This window comes from Suricata suricatta, chromosome 17, assembly GCF_006229205.1.
Source record: "Suricata suricatta isolate VVHF042 chromosome 17, meerkat_22Aug2017_6uvM2_HiC, whole genome shotgun sequence".
In the NCBI taxonomy this organism is placed as follows: domain Eukaryota; kingdom Metazoa; phylum Chordata; class Mammalia; order Carnivora; family Herpestidae; genus Suricata; species Suricata suricatta.
In genome coordinates, this window is record NC_043716.1 from 45,942,731 (window position 1) to 45,967,464 (window position 24,734).

The 24,734-nt window shown below is 44.7% G+C and overlaps 1 protein-coding gene across 1 annotated transcript in view; it reads right to left on the reverse strand.

Moving 5' to 3' along the window:
* PRKCA (protein kinase C alpha) overlaps positions 1–24,734 on the reverse strand; it is a 381,700-nt gene that overhangs the window by 126,534 nt on the left and 230,432 nt on the right. Inside the window, exon 4 of the mRNA XM_029927074.1 lies at positions 357–468. Within this exon, the coding sequence (XP_029782934.1) occupies positions 357–468 (112 nt within the window). The remainder of the gene's footprint in view (positions 1–356; positions 469–24,734) is intronic.

Here is a 24,734-nt window from a genome sequence, read left to right on the forward strand (position 1 = left end):
GGAAGTCTTCTTTCAACTCAGGGCATTTGCTTTGGGGTTTGACTAGCCTGCATTTTACAGCAATGGAAGATTTCTACCACAAAAAACTAACGGAACGAACTTCATTTGTAAATCGGGTGTTCTTTTTTTGTGTGTGTGTGGGGGGTTCGCAACCAGGCAAGTAAGTAGTTTAATAAATCAGTACATTGACAGTGGAGTGAGCCTATACTTTTCTGGTGTGGTCTGTGTTTGAATAGGTTTTTTTTAAATTGAGGAGTTCGTGTTGGAAAGTTACTAAACCTGAAGTGCTCTGCAAACTGTGGACCGAGCTGCATGCAGAGCCTCACCTGATCTACTGGAAAAGAAAACTTACTTACTGTCACATTTCATCCCTTGGTGGATAAGTCCATACAGCAATGACCCACAGTGATCACAGAAGGTGGGGCTCCCATAAGTGTGGATTTTAAACTTGTGCTTGCTCCTGGGGTCCTGGTGGGAAGAAGAAGCACATTGTTCACTCCGGTTATGAAAGAAAACACATTTCTTTTGGACTCAGCCAAGCTCAGGCCCTGCCCCTTCCCCTCCCCATGTCAAGGTTAAACAGAACCAGACTATTCACCATTCTCTGGGATAACACAACGGGGCGGTGGTGACTTTGCCACATGGCGTTTTAACGAGCTGCCCACTTTGGGCCATATAATAAATACCCATGTTTCCTCTCTTTATGGGGCACACACCTGGCACACACCAGGGTTTCTACCAATGTTACCACTTCAGGACCTAGAAACCTACTAGTGCTCGAGGGCAAGCACAGCATTTTAGATGCCATTGTATTGCTGTTGCTCTGGTGTCTACGCAGGCTGTAGCACTAGGTAGATACAAAGTCAGGGGGTATTTGTAAAGCTGAACTGAATGATCCTGGATCTGCTTAGTGGAGTTTTGAGTGCTCTTCTTTCGGGCAAGTTTTCTAGAAATACAATATTAAGACAAGATATGTACCCAAACCAACAGAGACATCTTCATTCTTCTGCACTATTTCCCATAACATTATGTGCATTTGCACGGGGAAATTCCAAGATAATTAGGTGAAAATTGGAAATGCACGGCAAGTGCACTCCCGGAGCCCCCCTGCTGCAATTTCATTACCTTCCCTGGCACAGCACGCAAATTACTGAAGGTACAAAAGAACTTTCTCTCAAGTAGCCTTTTTGTTCCTCAGTCCATAGGCAGATTGCAGAGAAGGAAGCAAACATTACATACAGCCCAGCAGCGGAAGTAAAGAGCATGGACGCTGCAGTCAGGCTGCCTGGGTTCAGTTGCAGGGTGACTACATCCCAGAAGCATGACCTTGGACAAATAACTTATTTCCACCACAACTATAAACTGGGAAACTCACAGTTCCTATCTTACATGGCTGTTACAAGGACAAAACAAGTCAGTCTTATTAAATGCGTGGGTGAGTCACCCTAGGTAGGTTAGCGCCTCTGCTTCTTGGCCCTCCGTTACTTACTATGCAAACATAAAGGGTTGAGCAGAAAGACTTTTATGTCCTACTTGAAATATACAACAATTTCAAGGGTGCCTGGATGGCTCTGTCGGTTGAGCGTCTGACTTCTGCTCAGGTCCTGATCTCATGGTTTCTGAGTTCAAGCCCTGCATTGGGCTCTGTGCTAAGAGCGCAGAGCCTGGAGCCTGATTCAGATTCTGTGTCTCCCCCTCTTTCTGCCCCTCTCCTGCTCCTGTGTGTGCTCTCGCGCTCTCTCTCGCTCGCTCACTCTCAAAAATAAACATTTAAAAAACCCCAATTTAATACTCAAGTCTGTTTATTAGGACACTTCGTCATTAAATTTCTCCTCCAGAATCATTCTTGGTGGCCCAATCAGCTGTAACTATAGAGCCAGCATCAACTGAATTAAGGGAGGACAAAGGAGGAACAGTGTTTTGGGACGGGCATGAGATCAACAGCTCCACTGGAGACAAGGTCAGCTTGACTTCTCCCTTTAGTCTAGTGTTGGGTACGTGCGGAGATACACAAAAGAAAGATACTCTTGGATTTTGACTTTCTAAGAGTCTAGGTGCCGGTGGGGATTTGAGGGAATTCCAAAGGTGATTTTCATTGTATAAGATGATTTTATCTTTTGGTTGACTTTAGAATTTAAAACCCAAGCCACATATGCCAATGAATCACACAGCTGACCCTTGAACAATGGGTGGGGAGGGGGCTAGGGGGATTGACACCCACTCCCCCATAGTTGAAAATCCACATATAACTTTGACTCCCCCCAACTTAACTGATAGCCTACTGTTGACTGGAGGCCTTACCAGGAACATAAAACAGTCAATTAACACATACTTTGTATGCTGTATGTCATATATACTGGAGTCTTGTAATGAAACTAGAGAAAAAAATTTTAAGACAAACAGAAGAGAAAGTAATGCTGGACAAAAGCCATGTACATGTGGACCCAAGCAGCTCAAGTCTATGTTGCTCAAGAGTCAGCCATAATTAGTTTTTAAAGTTAGAAGTTTAAAAATTCTGGAATATTTCAATCATGCAGACTCATATAAAGAATACTACACTAAATGTGTAAGCACCAGACTTGATAAATGTTACCATTCCCCCCATTTTTCACTGTATGATTATTTTCAGCCTACAGAGACAGCAGTCACCTTCAAAGTCATGTGGCCAGAGAAGGTCACAGACATGATGCAACCAATGTTTGCATCTCTAACACTGATGCCCATCCAAGAGCTTTGAAAAAAATCTATCCAGGCTCTTAACATATTTTTAAGCAAAGTTTTATATTTTCAATACATTTTTTAAACAAGCCTACCACCCGTTTTGTAAATAAAGTTTTATTGGAACACAGCCATGCTCAGTTATTTACATATTTTCTGTGGCTAAAATGGCAGAGTTAAGTAGTTGTGACAGAGCCCATAAAGCCTAAATAAAGCATGGCTACAAAGCCTAAAATGTTAGCTATCTGGTCCTTATAAAAAAAACTTTGCCTGTCTCTGCTTCAGGACCATGGTTTTCAAAGTATGGTCTTTACAAGGCACCAGCATCACTTGGAACTTGTCAGAAATTACTTAGCCCCTCTCCATGCCAAATGACTCAGAAACTATGAGTGAGGTCTCAAGGTTCATGGTTCAACAAGTCCTTCAGGTGATCCTAATGTTGGCAGACACATTAAAGACGGAGGCCACTCCTTTAGAAGGTCATTTGATAAGTGCCTAAGAGGTGCTAGGTGCAGGCGTGTGTGGATGACGAGCAATACTGAGGTAGGTCATCAGTTTACTTTCTAAGTGTCTCTTAGGGTGTGAAAAAATCCATGCCGTCCTTGGGAGATTATTTTCCTTAGCAAGTAGTGGCTGTGAATGTGGTCTCAGGTATGGGCTTAGCCTTCTTCTGTTAGAGCATCCCACCATTTCCCTAGTATCCCAGATGTTAGGCAGAATGTCAAGGGCATAGACCAGTGTCAGGATCAATTAAAAATCCTCATGTTGACAGTAGAGGTTACGTCCTACCATGTGGAGGGCAAAGAGGATGCTAGAGGAAAGGGAGCAGCCAGCTTTCCCTGCAAAAGGAAGGCATCAACAGCAGGCACTAAATAAGGCATGGCAGCTCGCACACAGCCCTCTGGAGCCCGGGTGTGCCGGGCAGCTCCAGGGCGGCCATCTGGACAGTTGGTTGTCACGTAGATCTCCACTGATGTGGCACCCGGGCAGCCTGCTTCACTTTTCAGGAAGATCTAAGTCTTCCTCATCTGGTCCCCATAGGGCATCGTCAGGGTCTAACTGTTCGGAGGCGCAGGAAGAGAGGAAAGCATCACTTCCGCCTTCCTAGGAGTGTCAAGGTGACCAAGTCTTGGGAGTCCTCACAATCCAAAATCACGAGTGGCCAAGGATCATGTCTATGATAATAATAATAACACCTGTTTGTTGATCATCAAGTGGGTGCAAGCGTTTTACAATGACCAAGACCTCTCCTACGAAAAGAGCATTTACCAGGGTTCTGGAGACCTGTGTTCTGACTTGAGTCTTGATACAAACTGCAACCTTGGAGGGGTCATGTCACTTATTTATAAGGCAGAAATAAAGCCAGTCTACCTATGTTGTAGTCTGGGGGTGGGGCTTATCTTGGGGAACATAGGAGTGAAGGCTTTGCAACTTGAAAGTCCCTAGACAAATACAAGATTATTATAATTACATTACATTCGGAAGTGAACTCCAAGATGCCCAACATTTCCCAGTAATAGTGGACTTGGGCCAGAATGGGGAGAAAGGAAGAGGAAAGCTGATCAACTTCGGGGCTCATGGGTGGCTGGAATGGAGGCCAAATTGGCAAGAGGGCAGGGGACTTCCTCTGGGGTCCTGGGGTCCTGTCCTCTGCCCCAGACTGGTCTTCCCAGGCAAATGTCCCGCGCCGGGGGGTAAACTGTGAAACCACCCACCGGCCCAGCCCGCCTGTGCACTGCTTTGACCACAAGGACAGCTCATCTCTCTCTCCACAGAAATGGAATGCAGGAGCACGGACACTCGTTTCCAGTCGAATTCACCTCACCTCGTCTGACAAAAGAAGCCGCAGTGTTAGCCTAAGAGCTAGGCCTTAGCATGATTTACAGAGAACAGCTGTCCTCAAAAGATCTCAGGTTCTTTCTGCTCCTGCCCGTGGCGGCTAGCTAGCGCCGTGCTCCACCTCTTTGGGCTCTGATTTCCTCCTTGGGGATCTGAAGGTATACTTCTGAGTCGGTATTTCCCAGGGCCCTACAGGTGCCGGGGGGTGCCCGGGGTCTGCTGAGGGTTGGGGGAGGGAGGCCACCGTGAACACAGAAGTTAACCAGGTGGGATGATCTCTCTGACTCGGTCTTGTTTTTAGAAAGAAAAACTATTAAGTTTTATTTTGAAACAATTTAAGACGCACAACGATTCGTAAAAATAGTACAGGTTGCTCCCATAGCCTCTTCTCCGGCTTTCCCCGGTGATCGCATCTGACGTAACCACGGCACGTTAGCAACAGCAGGCCCCGGACGCTGCGAACGGCCATTAGCTACGGACTTTAGGGTTTCACCAGACCTTACATGCATAATTCCAATGCATGTATTTTTTTTAATGTTTATTTTTGAGAGAGACAGAGACAGAGTGTGAGTAGTGGAGGGGGCAGAGAGGGAGGGAGACACAGAATCTTAAGCAGGCTCCGTCCAGGCTCTGAGCTGTCAGCGTTGAGCCTGATGGGGGCTCGAACTCACAAACCATGAGATCATGTCCTGAGCTGAAGTCAGATGCTTAACCGACTGAGCCACCCAGGCGCCCCTCCAATACATGTAGTTTTATTGTACAGCTTATGGACCAAATACACTGCGTACTGAATGGAGAATGCAGTGATATTTGCTGGTAAAATCATAAATTCAAGTGGACCACCAGCAAAGGAGTGTGTATTGCTCTCCACCAAATACATAACCCACTGGATCCCGTGACAGGGTGGTGGGAGGCAGAGTCCAAAGATTTACCAAAACAGTAGAATCAGAATGCTTTTCTCGAGATTAAGAAAACATGTGCTATTTCCAAACCTCTGTGAGCAGCTTTCCAAACAAAACGATTTCCGGGTGGAGGATGACTGAGGGCTTGCCCCAGTGATGGTACCAGCCGGGGGTCGCAGACCTTGAAGGGTAAGTGGTGGGCTTCCAGGGGACGCGTGTGACCCAGGCTCCTCTTGGGCTGTTTTCGCGGCTCCCTCCACCTGGCCTAACCTAACCAACTCAGGCCAAGACCCCATGTGCCGAAACACCAAAAATGGCAATCACGAAGCTGCGTCCCCCTCCCCAGGCACGGACAGCAGTCACAACTCCCCCCTTTCCGCTGGCCTTCCAGAACGTGTGATTCCGGTCTTTAATATGCTACTTGCACATTCTGCTACTTAGGGGGTTATGAAACTCTACCTCCTCTTTCATTTTTCTCATTTTATTGCACACGCACACACACACAAGCACATCACAGACACACGCGGGGGACAGACCGAAGTCTGAGAGGCTCTAAAGCTCAAAGCTGACTTTGCAGCTGGATCAGAACTAAGGCAAGAATGAAATTTTAGTATTGTATCCAAGCTCCCTGGAGACCCGAGCAGAAAGGGAAAAGAAACGGAGACTTCTAGGACTGCAAAGCCACCTGGTGTTCCTCCGAAACCATTGTCACACAATGCTGAACCTTCAGTCAATGTGTACGAAGTCTTCACCAAAGCGCATATATATATATATTTTTACCACTATGCACCTGACGGGAGATAAACGTATCCCACATATTACTTACGGTTGAGTCTGACCTTACTTACACACACACACACACACACACACACACACACACACACACACACACAACACGGTGGATATACTCCAAGCCTTCACTATTACCAAGTTAGTAAAATTCCCCCCATTTAATGCAATACATGTAAGTCTTTTTACTTCCCTCGACACTGGCAGCCTCTCATTAAGTGGAGAATGAAACCTACTGTCACATGTCACAAGCCTGACATTATATTGTAATGGAAGGGGGAGCGGTTTCTGCTGTAGACGCGGCTGTGGGGAGAAAAAAAAGAGGTTTCTGACTGAACCAATTTTCATAGGCACCAATGAAGTCTACCCCACGAATCTAAATCGAGACCTCTTCGAAAACAGTAACACATGAAAATTTCAAGTTCAACTGAAAGCATGTGTGGTCTGTTTTTCATATCTTAGTTTTTATAAGACGGCAGCTTAATTAGCTTTCCTTGGAGACACTGTTCCACATTTCTACCAAGACTTGTCAGTCTTTTGTCAAAATCACCATCACCACCACCGTCATTAGCAAGGGGCTGAAAATAAACCCATGGGTCCTCTGTGCTGCACAAAATGTGGATGCTGATGAGACCTTCAGTGCCCTGGATGTCTTCTTGCCATGTTAACTAGAACCATCTGGAAGGTGCACTCGAGGTAAGTTTTTCTGTTTTGTATTTATTTGAGAGAGTGAACAGGGGAGGTGCAGAGCGAGCGAGCGAGCGAGAGAGAGACTCCCAGGCCGGCTCTGTGATGTCAGGGCAGAGCCCCATGCCAGGCTGGAACCCATGACCATCATGCATGACCTGAGCCAAAACTAGGAGTCAGATGTTAACCAACTAAGCCGCCCGGCGCCCCTAAATGCTGGAGTCCCCCATTGCGTGAAGTGAAATCTTCAGAGGGGCTAAGGCTCCTTGCACACCCAGAGGCAGTGATCAATGATGCTTTTTGATGTTTACAGTTGAACAGCCATCATTTCAAATGCCCTTTTAATTTGATGAGTCAAATAATGGCAGCCTTTTGACTAGAGGTCAGCCCGCCCTGGATTTTCCACCAGTATTTGAAGTTCTCTGAAATGCCCCATAGGTTTCTCACAGAGCACCACAATGGCTGTCACTGAGGGCCAGAGTTCAGACTTTAAGAGTCTCTGGAAAAGACCGTTTTTTAACTAAGAGAAGCCTGGGGGGGTGGGGGGCAGCGCGGCTCCTCCAAGCTGCTCCTTCTAAATACCAAGGAAAATCCCCCACGTTCACCATCTGATGTGTTCTCATGAATCACACTTTAAGCCAAGCCTGGGGCTAAATGTCACCCACACGCACACTATACAGGAACGCTGCTCCAAGGGTGAGTCTGGAATCATTGCTGTGATCCTAAATTTCTGGAGAAATTTTTTTAATGTTTAAAATTCCTATTTAAAATGTTGTTGTTGTTGCCGTTACCATGAGAATATAAATAAAACCAGATCACATGATCAGAGTTATTTTATGTAACTTGATTATCACCATAACTGTTACACCGGATCCCATGTATGAGCAAGGCTCCCGTAGCCCTTCTCGGGCTGCAGAATCAGCCCGGTTGACCGTACGTCTGGGTGCATGGTGCACACCAGGCCTTCCATCACCCTGGCGTTGTGGAATGTGTCTGTCCTAAGCCAGAACCACGGCACTTCCATTTCTGCTGACAGTTCTTTTTTTTTTTTTTTTTTAATGTTTTGTATTTATTTTTGAGAGACAGAGAGAGACAGTGCGAGCAGGGGAGGCCCAGAGAGAGGGGGAGACACAGAATCCGAAGCAGGCTCCAGGCTCTGAGCTGTCAGCACCGAGCCCGACGCGGCGCTCGAACCCATGAACCGGGAGATCATGACCTGAGCCAAGGCCGGATGCTTAACCGACTGAGCCACCCAGACGCCCCTCATTTTTTATCTTAATGTAACCTTACTTTATTCTGATGAATAACACTCATCTCTATAGTGGAACTAACTTGGCCAGCCAGGCTTTGCTAGTAGAGGATTCTTACGGGTCCTTTGCCCATTTGTACAAGATGCCGTAACCGTTAAATACAAAATGGCCAACTCTTAAAAAAAAAATTCTACATGAATCTCTACCTGCAAGACAATGACTAAATAAACCAAAACATAATTATACTATGGAATACTACATAGCAGTTCAATCAAAGGACCTAGATCTTTCTGTAACAGCATGGACGGATCTCCAAGCTATATCTAATGTAAAGAGCGCAACCGCAGAATGGAACATAAGAAAAAATGACATTCATGTAAAAAAAAAAAAAAGAATCAAAGACAACCCCCCACATATAGAACAATAGTACAGCTTTTCTCTAGATAGATATATAAATAAAAAGCCTCTGGGAAAGTGTGGTGACAGAATCGATTCAAATCCGAAAAGATTTAAGTTAAAAAGAATGAATTCATACATTAGCTCTATAATCCAAATTACCTTGAATCCCAGCTGAATATATATGGATATATTTCAAATGGATCGTGAGATGCCATTTGAGGCGAGCCTGCACGTGTTTAAGAAACTGGGGCAAAACTACTCAATCTGGTGATAAATGAACTGTGTCTTTAGCTTCTCCGGCAGTCTGCTATCTGAGCTCATGATGCATATATATGCAACCACTAGCCCTCAATGAGAAGGAAATCTTAATTAAAAGTTATAATATAACCACCATCTCCCTGCTTGTAATCAATTTCCTTTTTATTTTTTAATTTCTTTTTATCTATTTTACCATTCATTTATTGTTGAGAGAGAGAGAGAGAGAGAGAGAGAGAGAGAGAGCACGAGCAGGGGAGGGACAGAGAGAGAGGGGGAGACACATAATCTGAAACTGACTCCAGACTCTGAGTTGTCAGCAGAGAGCCCAACTTGGGGCTTGAACCCATGAACCGTGAGATCATGACCTGAGACGAAGTTGGACGCTTAACTAATTGAGCCATCCAGGCACCCCTGTAATCCACTTCATATGCTGCCATCATCTTAGGACAAAACTGGATGTATATTGATGTCCTGTCAGTTACAGCTTTCAAATTCCAAAAGGATCTTTGATGGCTGAGGATGAAATCCTGGTATTAAAATGTTTAAAATGTGCAAATATTCAAGCCACAATGCTTAATGTTATTCATTTAAAAATATGGGATCTCCTGCTTGGCTATTGATTTCTTCACTTTACCTGAAAAACTATTTATTGGACACTTACTATGTGCCAGGCGGCACGTATATGGTAGTAAAGATTTCAGGTGTGGCTCGGGTCAAGTCTCCCTTGGGAGAAGCAGAGTTACCCTGCATTAACAAATCTCTCCTAATTTTCAGTGGCTCAACACAATCAACATTTAGTTCTCACTCTTTCCCCTGGGACCCAAGCTGAGAGAGCAAGCCTTATCTGGGGTATTGCCAGTCTGATGGCAAAGGACAAATGTCAGAACCACTCAACCGCTCTTAAATCTCTGACTTGGAAATGATGCCGTCATTTCTGCTCACATTTCATCAGCCAAAGCAAGACACGGCCAAGCTGGGAATCAGTAGGGCAAGTGTATATAATCCTCCCTGGGAAGGGGCAGCAGACATTTGAGTAGTAATATAATCCACAAAGATACAGAGAAATCTCCTACTCTACTACCATTTTACATTATTTGCGGGAGGACAAAAGGATGGATTAAGAACTTCAAATTTTGAAAGCTTGTAAGGTGTTAAGGTCAACTGAAGATAGTTTTAAGTTGGAAGTTATCAGATAAGCCATCCAGCGCTTTTTTTAAAATGTTTTATTTATTTTTGAGAGAGACAGCATGAGCAGGAGAAGATCAGAGACACAGAATCCGAAGCAGGCTCCAGGCTCCGAGCTAGCTGTCAGCACAGAGCCCACCCATGAACCGTGAGATCATGACCTGAGCTGAAGCCAGACGCCTAACCGATGAGCCACCCGGGCGCCCCGACCATCTACCTTTTAGATGTTACGTTAGCTTAGCAGCAAAGAACACCTCCATCTCAGTGGCTTACCACAACCTACGCTTACTTCTCTCCATGTTGTAAGTCAGGGCTACAGAGCAGAAGCACCAGTCTGCTCATTTTAGGACCAAGGGATGAATGCTCAAGCATTGTCTGGAATATTCTATTACCAGGTAAAGAAAAGCAAGAGGTGGACTTGAAATCTGCTAATGCTTCTTGCAAGGGCCTACTGCCCCCCTCCCCCTCCCCCACCCTAGCTCAACAGTCAAAGCAAGGCACAAGGGCAAGCCTGACCCGGGTGGAGCTCCAAGTCCCCTGGCGATAACGGGGCCACGCCCCTTCCACTGGCAGTGGGACAAGTGGTGGCAGACAGCACAAGCTTCTAGAGACACTCCTCTATTTCCTCATCCACACCACATTCCTAGGAGTTCATGAACGTGTTTGTTCCAAGGATAACTCATGAGTTTTCCTTTTCCTGGAGGCATACGGACTCCTCTGTGGGGGAAAAAACCCCACTCAAACATTATGTTCCGTTGCCCATTCAGTTAGCCACGCTGATTGCTTTAATTGGCTTGATAAACTTTCAAATGGTGATGTCTTCAGGAGAATCTCACACTTAAAGACAATGTTTTTTTTTTTTTCCCGTTTTTGGTTTTTATTTTGAAATAGCTTTAAACACACAAGTGGTTAAGTAGTGCAGAGACTTCCTGTGTATTCCTCTACCAGTGCCTCCCTCCCCCACCCCCAGGACAATAGCTTACAAAGCCAGAGTACGGGAGCAAAATGTAGAATACAGATATGGGGACAAGATCATATGGATTTCACCAGTTTTTACGCATGAAATTTTATCACACTTTCAGTCATGATAAGAAAACTTCCAGACCACCTAGGGGGTTCGGCATCCAACTCTTTTTTTATATATAATTTATTGTCAAGTTGGTTTCCATATAACACCCCGTGCTCACCCCAACCAGTGCCCTCCTCCCTGCCCATCATCCATTTTCCCCTCTCCCCCATCCCCATCAACCTTCAGTTTGTTCTCAGTATTTAAGAGTCTCTTACGGTTTTCCTCGCTCCCTCTCCTTAACTATTTTTCCCCTTCCCCTCCTCTGTTAAGTTTCTCCTGTTCCACATACGGGTCAAAACACGCAGCATCTGACTCTTGATCTCAGCTCAGGTCATGATCTTACAGGTTCCTGAGTTCGAGCCCCACATCAGGCTCTGTACTGACAGCACAGAGACTGCTTGTGATTCTCTCTCCCTCTCTCTGCCCCTTCCCCGCTTGCACACTCTCTCTCCCTCTCAAAATAAATAAACTTAAAAAAAAACCCCAAAAGCTCCATCACCACAGAGAAGCCTCCTTCTGTTACTCCATATAAAGTCACAAGCTACCTCCCCCCATCCCTAACCTCTGGTAAGCACTGATCTGTGTTTTATGAGATGAATTTTTATAACACTTTTTAAAGCACCAAATAATGTTTATGCTAACTAAAGACTTGGTTAGCTCCAGTGCCGTAGTTTGAAAGGAAAATGAAAAAGGAATATAAGAGGCATCTTAATTACGTGAACCTTTGCCGGCCCTGAACAAAGTTATTTGTTTCCTAAAAAAAAAATCATGGCCAAGTTTATATGATGATCTGAGAACAAATCAGAGATAAATGGAAACATATTTATTCAAGAGTCTCCAAGATCCTATCATCTTTGCTTAATTTAGTAAAGACAGAATTGGGTTGTTGGTCACGTGGGGAACCCTTGTGGGACAACTCTGAAGCCTAACATTTCCGAGTAGGGAGATGCTGCCTTTATCTTTGTCATGGACTTGAAAATGCCTAGCATGTATTTGCAAGAAGGTGGATTTTCATGGCTCCCTATAATGCTGGAAGATTCCCCAGCAGCTGGTATTCGTTCAATGATTAAACACAACAGAGGAGACAGATGCATGTACCCTGTTCTCCCTCCTGACTGCAAAGTCCAGAGGGGGCGGGATTTCTTCTTTCCTGAGGTGACTGATTCCTTCTCCAGATCGCTCATTATTAGTAAGTGCTTCCCAACTAGCAAGCCCTCCTAGCTCTGTTAGGAGACTTTTACTTCCTGATGGCTAATGATCTTTTCAGTCATGAGTGGATTTTTTTTAATGTTTATTTTGAGAGAGAACAAGCATAAGCAGGGGGAGGGGCAGAGAAAGAGAGAGAGAATCCCAACAGTCTCTGTGCTGTCAGTGCAGAGCCCAATGTGGGGCTCGATCCCACGAACTGTGAGACTATGACCTGAGCTGAGATGAAGAGTTGGATTCTTAAAATTTTTTAATTTTTTAAAATGTTTTTTATTTATTTTTGAGAGACAGAGACAGCACGAGCAGGGGAGGGTCAGAGAGAGAGGGAGACACAGAATCCGAAGCAGGCTCCAGGCTCTGAGTTGTCAGCACAGAGCCCGACGCAGGGCTTGAACCCATGAACTGTGAGATCATGACCTGAGCCAAAGACGGACTCTTAACTGACTGAGCCACCCAGGCACCCCAAGAGTTGGATTCTTAACTGATGGAGCCACCCAGGCATCCCTTTTTTTTTAAATGTATAGCTTATGGTAAAATATTTTAGTCACTTGTTATTTTTCAACTATTTATTCACATGTTCATTTATGCAGATAAAATCATACTCATTACAAGAAAATTAGAAAATACAGTTAACTAGAAAGGAAATTACATATATATTAATATTTTGGTATGTTTCATTCAAGAAAGATGATTATGTTTTCTTAGGAATCATGATAAACACACTGGCTGTCTAGAGTGTTTTTATTTTCAAACAGCTCATCCTGAACATCTTTCCATGTCCTTAAATACAAAGCAGTATCACATTTTACTGTATATTTCATCACATGGAGGCACCATGATTGACTTCTCCAATCTTCAAGTCCTGGACATTTAGTAACTATTCGCTATTATAAACAACACTACCATAGGTGTCCATGAACACACACTGGGCAAGTGTCTCAGCTCCTCAGGATAAACGTCAGAAGTAGACATCTTGGGCCAAAGGGTTGAACACAAAATACTACATTTAAAAACTATCCTTTATAAGCCAAGGGTCTGGATTTGCTTAAAGCCACGCCTCTTGTGCTGGGTGGTGCTGAGCCCTCCGGCTAAGCTTACAAGTACCCAGGGTTTTAGATCTTGGCTTCAAAAAGGTTACTTTATTCTTGGTTTGTCCTTGATTTTTGTCAGGTGCAGGCATTTTTCCTTGAGTTGGGATTTTCCTCTGGTCACCCCGACTGCAGAGAGACTCCACAAAATGGCGGCTACATTTCTCCCAGGCCCCGCCTCCAAATGAAGCTGCTCTCAAGGATTTAGTCTTCCTTCTACTGATATTTTTTTGGGGGGGGCGGGGATAGTAAATCTCCAACCATTTATCACTTAAGGGTGACTGATCTAAAGCCATAAAATGGCAGAACATCTTACAATTAAAAAAACAAACTCTAGTTCTACTCCGCTACAAAGTCTCTGGTGTTTAGTTTTTCATCGGTGCACTGGGTTTGGTTTGCTAGTAACGCCCCTTCCACCTTGGCCCTGACTCAGGAAAGGCACGGTCACAGGGGCATCTGTGTGTGTACCGCCTGCCCCTGCGCTTTCCCCATTTTGTCCAAGCATCTCTGCAGTTGGTCACTGTGTGCGGATGGTTCTAGAACATGCACATCTCAAACAGATGCATTTCTTTTTTTTTTTTTTTTTAAAACAATGGGAGGCAACACTAATGCACTTTCCTCTGACTGTGATGTATGTTGTGGTAAGCCACTGAGATGGAGGTGTTCTTTGCTGCTAAGCTAACGTAACATCTAAAAGGTAGATGGTCGGGGCGCCCGGGTGGCTCATCGGTTAGGCCTCCGGCCCTACAGCTCAGACCGCCGGCAGTGCGTGTGCAGCTCTTAGGAAAATTCGAAGTCTGCTCTTACGATGGCAGAAACCTACAATGTAGACATGAATTTCGCTCTTCTGGGTTTTGTTGAGTAAAACAAATACTGAGCAAAGCTATCACCGAGAACATGCTAATACTTGTCCTGGCAAAGAGTGGTGTTACAATTAAGGCAGAAATTCAGCGCTCTTTGCTGCACACATTTTTTAGTCTCAGTGTCCTTTTCTCCCTGGCAAAGGGAGGCCAGGGAAGGGTGTCTGGAAGGAGGCAGGAAGAGAGGGATGTGGCGCTTAAATGTGTCTGAGCAAACACCTCTAACTAAGGTTCTGTTTATCTGAAGAGACAGAAATACTGTGATGGCTAGTATTCCTTAAAAAAAAAATTGGTTTTGTTTCTCCTGTTAACTGACTTAACCTGAGGGGGAAAAATCAACATTTAAAGGAAAAGGGGAAACATTACAAAACCAAATGGTAGCCAGTGGTCCCCTATAACCAACTTGAAGGCAGCCCTAGCCCCTTGCTTCTACACTTGTACACAGACGACTCAGAAACAGATTTCTAGTTTACCTGCTTGCCGCTTTCTTACGAATAGGATGCTGTGGTGGGCAGAGGGCAGATCATCTTAGGTCTCAGGGACATGCATTATTTGCCCTTATCTTGTCATATGGCCATGGAGGGTCAATGAAGGACAGTGCCCGGTTTAAAGATGAAGAAACAGAAGCTCAGCGTTTAAGCAAGATCCGGGGCTAGGAAGCAGTAAGATCAGGATTTCAATGGAAGCCTTTGACCCCATCGATGGGTCTGACTCTGTTTTAGATGTTGAGTCAAAGGCACACGCAGTAAAATACTGGGTATGAAGTCTCCTTCTGGCATCAAAACGAACTTGATATTTAGTGCAGGTGCCCAAGCTTATTTTTTTTCCCCAAGTTATTCAATGGACATAAGCAGAACCCTACCACCCCGCCCCCCGCCCTAAGGATAGGGGGAAAAATGACAAAACGTAAAATAAACGTATCGTGAAGCAAAACGTATCATGAAATGGAAATAACTGAGAACAGTAGTTTCTGCCCTTCATATCTTTAGATTCCCATTTCTATGATTGCGAACATGTCCAGGCTGGAGTAGAAAGCCAGATACCCTTTAATTCCACTAGAGGGGACTGGAATGACATCAAGGGACGCAAGAATTTTAGAGCGGTCACTACTGGAGTCTTGCACTTCCCACAGCTCCAATGACTTTGTGTTTCAGAGCCTGCATGGCCGCCCCCTCCTTCACAACCATCTCCTCCAAGGAAGTGAAATCAGGCTGAAATCTTATTCAGCCTCTAAGATAATGTGCAATTCAAACATTCTGTTTTTTCTAGAAGGTGATTTTTCTGTTCTTCTCTATCGAGCCGACAGCATTTGACAGTCAAACCAATGTAATTCCACAAAGAATCTAACTGGTATGTGTAAGTGCATATGTCCTGCAGAAACAGGGGGGGAGTCTGTGACCTAAGACACCGTGGCACACTGTCTCATGATCCGTAGAGGGATGAAAGATTTGCTTATCCGGCAAACAAGGGGTCCAGCTCAGCGTTGTTCAATAGAACCTTCTATGTCAAGGCAGATACCTCATCCCTGTCCTGACCAAGCTGGTAACTATATAGAGAGCACTCCAAAGGCGTTGATTTCTACCCAGGAGCTGAATGTTTGAATTTTTCATTTACTTGTAATTCATTTACATTTAAATAGACACAGGGAAAAACCCTAGGACTTTTTGGTTGATTTCATTTCACTGGTGCATTTGACTCCTGAGCGATAACTCAGATTTCGTGGTGTGAAGAGGGGGCCATTCATCTTTTCTTACCAGAGAGATGAGGTATGGGAAGTCTTTTTCACCAGGACAAGACAGAGAAGAGAGAGAGTCTGAGTGGCTGTTCTTCGGGAAATGGGAAAGGAAGTCCTGGCATTAAACTTTCTCGCAAATCAACAGGTTCTTGGGAGAGGTCAGTCCCCTCCAGTTTACAGAGCTAATCGCCTGATAAGGTTCCTTTTGTGTTTCATTTTCTGGGGAAAAAGAACTACCATGAATCAAGTCTTATTACAACACGCCTTAAAATTACTTGGCTTTACTGTTACTTTGTCCTTGAGCTCTGATTCCAAGGAGTGAACCACTTCTGGGGCGCTGGATCCGCTCTGCTGGGCTAGACTTCTGGGTATAAACATATCCGTTTGTCGCTGGCTTTCCTCTGTGACCGCTACCCTCATTTCTCAGGTTACAGACAGAGAGAGCCACTGTCTGCATGCGATCGACTCTGAACTCAGTACCCACGGGAAGTCTGCGGGCAGGCTACAGACGTGGTAGGCTTCCCATTCAGGGTACTTTTTAAGACCCTTTTCCTAATGTGGACTCTGAATTTAGTTGCAAATCCCTGCTAAGGTTTAACACAGCAAACACATCTAAGGATCAGGAGGCATTTTGACACAACCAAACACAATGCCTCCAGTGAGATTTTCCTGATGACGTGTAGAACCTATGCAGCTAGAGGAGGTACTGGCTCTTAACCCTTGCCATTCTCGGAAGTTTCTGGGACATTTCCTAAGGGAACACATTGCCATAAACCCCAAACCAGCTACAGGCATCTGTCCTTGTGCAAAGGGCAGCCTGCTCCATCAATGAAGCTTATATGCTTAATGTTTTCACTTAATTTTCATCCTAAGACCCACGAGCTTGTAAAGAAATCTGGTTCTGATGAAGATGTGAAGAGCTTTCTACTTTGTAAATGGAGCAAATGGTCCCTCTGCCTGAACACCAAGTGGTATGTCACAGGTGATAGAGTTGACTTTACAATAGCAAATTTAGAGCAAAGTACATCTTTGGGCATAAAGGATAGGAGGAAAGTGGGGCTTGTAGGACCTAGGATGTTGTCAGTGGACAGAAAGCCTCAATGGACAGAACCATGATTTTGACGAGCTTCAAGTAAAAATACTTAGACACACCTGAACTGCAAAATTATTATCAAGAAAATGCCACTTCATTCCATGCAACTCAAACACTCAGCCATTCTTTTGGCTTGGCCCTGGTAGGTCGCTACTGTAGGCTTGACCCTCAAGATTTCACTGACTAGGATAAATCAACCCAAAACTTGAGGAAGAGAAAGGAAACTCCTTCCTTGACTAACACCGAGATCAACCTGAATCTTCTCTGTGGAACTTGCGACTCCTTTTTAGTCAGGCTCTCGGGAGTTAACATGTGCTAGAAGCAGACGCATATCCCAGAACTAAGTCTTTGAAAGAGCCTAGTTGAGCTTATGCTGACAAATGGATACAGATTTATTTTTCCTTCCTTGCCAGAGGGCAACTGCATCATGGAACTTCAGAGCAGAATTAGTTTCAGATGCTCCATGATAAAATGTATTTCAAGCCTCAAGGGCTATTTTGTTAGCTGCAAGTCAGATCTCCTTCCCCATTATAAACATGCAGAGAATAATTAAGAGAAGGGTTCAGGACAAATTGTGGCTTCCCAGGTACAGTAAATGTTTATATTTCCTTTTCTTAAAAATGTTTTTAATATTATTGTCAAATTGGCTAAAAAATGAGAGCGAGTGCATGAGTGCACATGTGCATGTGTAAGTGAGGCAGGGACAGAGAGAGAGAGGGAGAGGGAGAATCCTGAGCAGTGCAGAGCCCGTAAAATGTCTACACTTCCTGTGGACAGCTGACAGTGAGGTATCTGGCCAGGACACAAGCCGTTCATGTCAGTATGCTATTGAAAACGTGCTCACTTTGACTTCATAGAATCACTCGGCTTCCATTACTGGACCCAAAGGTTTTCCCAGCAGCAGACATTACTAGGTTCCTGATCAAAACCCATTCCTCTTTTCAACCCCTTAGAGATTTCTGGGCTTTGTTGGAAAGACAACACGTCTGGCTAACAACGGACACCTGCCAGCTTCTCTTGCAGCTACGGAGGTTAGCCATGGGCCACAGCTGCGGCCAAACAGATGCAAACGCAAGTCAGCTGGCCACTTCCAGGAAAGCTGTGTTCTCCTGTTCTAGTTGCCTCCCCTGCCTCATCTTCCCAGCTGCAGACGGAAGAGCCCTTTATGACCAGAGGCCATCCCATTTCCTCTTTGGAGATGGAGACTTTTGGGCGAGTCTCTGGAAAGGGGAGCTTTCATCATCTCAGGAAAGCAGGCATGAGCTAACCAAGAGAGGCTGCCCCAGGAGTGGCTGAGCAGTTTCGAGGCTTCTAGGCACTTCATCAGGTTTTCACAGGGCTAGGAAGGAAGGGAGAGTATGGCCTCTACTTTCTCTTGTGGCTGTTTGCTTACCAGGGTGACACAGACCATCGAGAATGCTCTGCTCTGCTCTTGGAAAAGCTGCATGATCTGTTCTGTATGGAATGTGTGTTTATGGATCTGGGTTCTCAAGGACCCCACTGTGGTCCTTTGAAGGAAGCACGTGACACTGGCTGACCTGAATTTTTCCTTAATTACCCTAAAAAAAATTTGTTTTCTTAGATGTTTTGGGTTATTCCTAAGTTAACAACTGCCTACATCTCAGTGTAGCCCTCTCCATGACTTTATAATAATGGGATGAGGAAAGCAGAGCAGGCAGGGTAAAAAAAAAAAAAAAAAAAAAGGAAAGGCTTCTGGACTTTCTATAGGCAGCCTTCCTTCCCTCCCTTTTGAAAACTTAAAAGGGACTACAATAACCTTCTTAAAACATCTGCTTAGTGAGGTTCTGCCTTGAGACAGTGGGCTGGGGGGAGAGAGGATGGGTTTGAACACGCTTGAGCTTTGCCAAACCCCGTGGCTGTAAGGAATGTGTGCAGCCTTGCCGTCCCTCAAAGCCTTTTTTTATTTCACAGATGAAGATAATGATATTCATTTGAGGGGCATATTATGCCCTTCTGTTGCATATACAAACCAGCTTTAATGGATATTTTTAAAAATTTCCCACGGGGAAAATAGGCCATGTGGAAGAGCCAGGCATTCAACTGTCACGTCCTCCCGGGGGAAAAAAAAAAGAAACCCCGACAGTCCTACTTAGATGGAGCCCACTATTGCTTTCCCTCTTAAAAAGCTCTTAATGTGTCTGCCTACACATTCGGCTCTAGGGCTTCCTTAACCCTATAACCACCTGCCAGAGTCCTAGACTAATTTAGAATAGTTTACACAGATGACAGGAAAGGGGTAAAAGAAGAGAGACTCTAATTTGCTTCCTTTTGCAACTGGCTCTACTTCCATAATCCAATATTTAATGGGACAGACTCGGTCACAGCCACGTAACAAAGAATCCCAACTTGTGCCATTTTGCAGAATTATTTCCTGACCTTTGGCCCTTCGGCTGAGTTAAGAATACCACGCCAAACTGCTGAGGCTGTAAGATCTTTTCAGTCTATAAGCCTTAACTTTCTCAGCTCCAGAGGGAAGGGGGTGTGATATTTAGGGCTAATTATGCTGAATGGGATGCTTTTACTCCTACTGGCTCCCTTTCCTTACCTACTTGCCAGGGACAGTCTAGAGATTCTAGAAATAAAGGAAAACTCAGATGATCTATGGATGGATAAATGGATGGATAAATGAAGGGAGGGGAAGGAGGTAGGAAAAAATCTCACTGAGAAATGTAGTTATAACTCCTTAGATATTCAGCAAAGGTCTATGCCTTCAGCCGAGGCTCTGTCCCTGCAGAATGCAGACATGTAGTATGCATGTAGAACATTCCCCAGAATAGGACATTCCTGAGTCAGACTCTTATTAAAATGCATGAGTAAAGTCTCAAATTCTGTAATCCCTTGTTACTGGATGTCTGCTACTTATTTTTGAGAACCAGTGTTTTTTTTAATGCCAGAATGTTCTCAAAACTGTACCTGGAATGAAAGATTTGAAAACCATGATTTAAATAAAAATGTCTTAAGGGTACCTGGGTGGCTTGGTTGGTTCAGAATCTGACTCTTAATTTTAGCTCAGGTCATGATCTCATGGTCCATGGGACTGAGCCCTGTGTTGGGCTCTACTGGATTTTATCCTGCTTGGAATTTTTCTCTCCCTCTCTCTGGGCCCTTCCCCTGTGTACACACGCTCTCAAATGTTTAAAAAAAAAAACAGTCCTAATAGGTCCAGAAATAATCTGTTTCATAAATGAAATATTTGTAATATGCATATATACAGTGCAGATTAACAGTAAAGATTACACATGCACACCCAGGGGAGAAAATAATGAATGAGAACGTTTGAAAGAATGAATGGATGGATGACCAAGCTTACTGGAGGTATGGCGACATCTCCAGACAAGCCTCGTTCCACTGTGTACTGAAAGAATAAGGTCACCCTTGACCTGAAAATTCATGTATCATTTCTTCTGATCCTACTCAAACAGGTACCCATGTTGGGTCAACTAAATGTTCATGACACAACAGATTCCTCACACCAGAAAGGCCTTAGGACGTTAGCGTATGGCCTCTTACCCTGGTACAATTTCAGTATCGGTTCAAATGAACTACTCTCATTGTAAATAGCCTCCCACCATAGTAAACAGTCATAAAAGTGATTTCCAAAAGTCCTTTAAGTGCTTTACAAGAACTTGACAAAGGCAGGCCTGGTGGTCACCAGATGGTTGAATGGCGTGTTGGCCCAATTCCAACATGGTTTTTAAGATGTGAAGGGAACTGCTGTGCCCATCTGTAGCCACAGTTGGGAAGCTGTCTGGTGGTTTCTTCTGTATTTGGATTTGGGTTTTGGGAGCTGGAGGCAGCCTTGCCCAGGTCAGCAGCTCCCTGCCAGTTAGCGCATGCATAATTCACCCAAATGGATGAATCGGGCCCATTAGGGACAGACCCTGGCCTGTTTACCGCTGGCTTGTCATCAAATTTGTTCTCTGTTTTGATCTCAAGTCCCCCCCCCCGCCCCCCCGCCTTGGTATCGACAAAGCTGGTGTAAGTCTGACAACGACAGGCAGTATCGGTGGCAGATGGGCTGGGGCCCACCTGAACAACGAAGTTAGGCTTTCCACCCAGCCGGGGAGCCAGGAGGGGGGACGTCCAAGAACGGATCACACACATACAGAAAAACAGCCCATACTTAGTAAGGCTGAAAGATTATGAAATGGACCAGATATTCCATGTTTAAAACCCAGTTCATCATCCTGTCCCCATCAGGCCCTGAGATGAAACAGTTCCTGAACATCTGTGTCCTTTGATCTTGGGCTCTTCGCATTTTTCATTAGGAAGAGACTAGAATGACATGTTGTAATACGTTCTGTGTCACTTTTCCAGAGGCTGTCGTTTATAAATGGTCTGTGTTAATCAGAATTATAAATGAGAAACTTGGTTTTGGATATTGTAAGCTACTCACAGGCCTGTGTCCTGGTCTTACTCAACCTCCCCCCTGCATCCCCCTCCCCCCCAACCCACAGGAAATCTAGAATTCCTGCTCCAGTCAGGAGGCTGACCATGGCCCCACCCTTTAAACTCTGCTATCTTCCCACTGCCTTTGGAGACCTGCTTCTCAGCCCCCAGGCACCTCTTCCTGCCTCACCTTTCAACCATCCTGCTCTTTTTCTTGCGTGGTCAGTCTCTGCAATGTAAGCTCATGGCACTTAGCATAACTACAATGCATTAAGTATTGGATCATGGCTCAGAACAAACCTGCCTCATTAAAGTGTAGATTCTAAGGGCACCTGGGTGGCTCAGTTGGTTAAGCATCCGGTTTCGGCTCAGGTCATGATCTCATGGTTCATGGATTCGAGCCCCACATCGGGCTCTGTGCTGCCCGCTAACTCAGAGCCTGGAGCCTGCTTCAGATTCTGTATCTGCCTCATTAAAGTGTAGATTCTAGCCAGTAGTTTCCACCATTCCAGAGCACTGGGCTCTGGAAGGGGGACGGTGGTGCTCATGCATGTGGCTTCAAGCATCTCTACATAAATAAATCACAGAGGTGGATGGAACCAGCCACTGGGCCCTCTTCACTTTAGTAGCTTCAGTGCTTAGCACAGCACCAGAAGCACGGCGGACACTTAAAAGACACCCATGGAATGAACTGAAAAATAAATGAGCAAACCGATCTCAGTGCTGCAAAGGCTCTTTATTGCTGCCCCTCATTCGTTTTACATTTGAACAAGGATGTGCTGACAGGCAGTCAGCTATCCAGCACTGGGGCAGAACTAGGATCCAAGTCTGATGGTTGAATGCACGATGTTCTTTCTAGCATCATTCCCGCAGGGGGGCGGGGGGGATGGTCAGACAAGGGTCCATATGGCTATTTAAATGCACTAAATTCTACCTCATGTGTGGATTTCTATTTTTAATTTCATTGTTCCTAGAATGAAAATTCACGGACAGTGAGCAAGTAATGATTTGCTAGGTACCAGGCAGAATTATGGACTGGACCCTCGGGGAGGGCTGTGAATTACAAAAAGATCTACTTTTCCTGCCCTCTGAAGCCAGGATTCAGAACAGTGACTAAGGTCTCACTGGGCAAAACGGCTGACCAGACACAGGGCAATGTTGCTTAGTTCTGTGTTTGTAAGTACGACACTTAATGTCCTGATGCAGTTCCTAGGGACCCTGAGCTCCGCTTTCTGTCTCAACGTGCATGGGGAAGCCAGCACGACCCAAGGGAAGGGATGTCCCAGAAACCCCGGACAGGCACAGGGTCGTGATGCCCGGTGGGGGGCTCTTCTCCTTGCGCTGAGATGTTCGGCTTCAAGTAGTAACGGTTTGTGGATTTCCTTTAAACTGGAAGCGGCTCCAACAAAGCCTTGCTTCCTTTTCGTAGAAGACACTCAGGCCTGGAAGCCCTGAAGCCGGTACAGTGGGAGAGGATAGACATGGGGAAGTAAAGAACTCATTTGCTCTCAGGCTTGGAGCTCAGACAGCTCTCCATCTGTGGATGGGTGGTAACACTCATTTCCAAGGCTGTTCTAAATGGCAATATTTCTACCCCAGAAAGAGAGCTACATCTATGGTTCTTTCCAGATTGGACCTTTCATCCCAAAGTGCTTATCTTCAGAGCCCTTCCAAAGACGGTCCTAGGACAGCAGAGAATCCCATTACCTACCCCAACATCTACTCACTCTTCTTAATGGAAAACCCATTTGGGAGGGCACACTGGGATCTGTGGTGAAAGTAAACATTTCTCCAGCAGCTAAGTGTGGTCATGTGACAAATGAGATGTAAGCGTAAGGACTTCTGGAAAAGCTGCATGAAAGAAGGTCATTTAGCTGGGAGAGGTGCCATGCAACACACACATGAGGGCTGGAGCCTCAGCAGCCCTTTTGGGGTGGAAGGGGCTGTGCATGGAAGCCATGGGCTCAGACGATGTGGCAGAGACAGAGCCTTATTCCTTTTTTTAAAAAATCTTGTTTAATGTTCATTTATTTTTGAGACCGGTTTGTGGCAATGTGCTATAACATCCCTAAGAAACTAATATAGTCCGGAAATATTTAAAGTATCAAAGGGCACTGATCAGTAAGAGTATTGATTATACTGAGATCCATTTCTGTGTATCTGAAAAACAACTCTGTAGGTTGCTACGCATTCAGCTTCCTATTTCGTTTTGTTCCTCACAACCACTGCTGTGCTGCCCTGGACTTGACTCCTGGGAGCGTGCACCACCTTCTCGGATTCTGGCCAAGAACTCTTTAGTGGTCCACGCTCCACCTTCATCTGTTGATGGTGTACTGGTTACACAGGTGGGAAGAGTCGGGGCGCATGTCAGATACACCAGTCAACAGCCGCTAATTAGATTTGGGGATGAGATTTGACTTTTTCTTGGAAATATAAGCCATCTTTGTACACAATTGCAACTTGCGTATATTTGCCTGATTGTAAACGTAATGCTCTATTCTTCTGAAATTAACACCATCAAGTTTAGTATACTTATGTTCAGAATACCAAATGAATAAACATGACTTTATACATACTCCATAGTTTTACAAGTCTGTGATGGAGAAGCCCAATTATGATAATTTAAAGACAGAAACGATCATTTCCTTCAACTGTCTGCAAGAAAAAGAAGGTTTTCTTCTCCTGGAAAAATTCACAATACCCCAAATGAGATACTTATCTCTTGAGTTTCCATACAACTTAGCTAAAGACAAAAAAAACCTCTAACGGAAATAATCTCAAATGCACATAAGAATTTCAAATTTATAGAAGATGAAACATTCCACAAATATCAAAATGTTCTCAATGTAAAACAGTTATCTCTACTGACTTAGCCTTCCCTCTGTAGGTCTAGCATCTAACCTAGCAGGCTATAAAAGGATTCATGTTTCTATATATGTGCTATATTTAATACATTTACATTATCAAGGTCAGATTTCTTCAAGGACCAGAATGCTCCCTAAAAGCAGGTTACAAGAAGTACAGTATAAGCCAATCAGGCTGTTATAATGTCTCTTCGGTGTTTAAAACATTTGCTTGTTTCTCCCATTCAGTTTTCAACTCACACAGTGAGACAGGCTTAAAATAAAACAAGTACTCTTACAATCCCAACAATGAAAAGATAAACAACCCAATTATAAAAAATGGATCACGGGTCTGAATAGAGAATTTCTCTACGAGAGGCATATGATGATCAATGAACACACG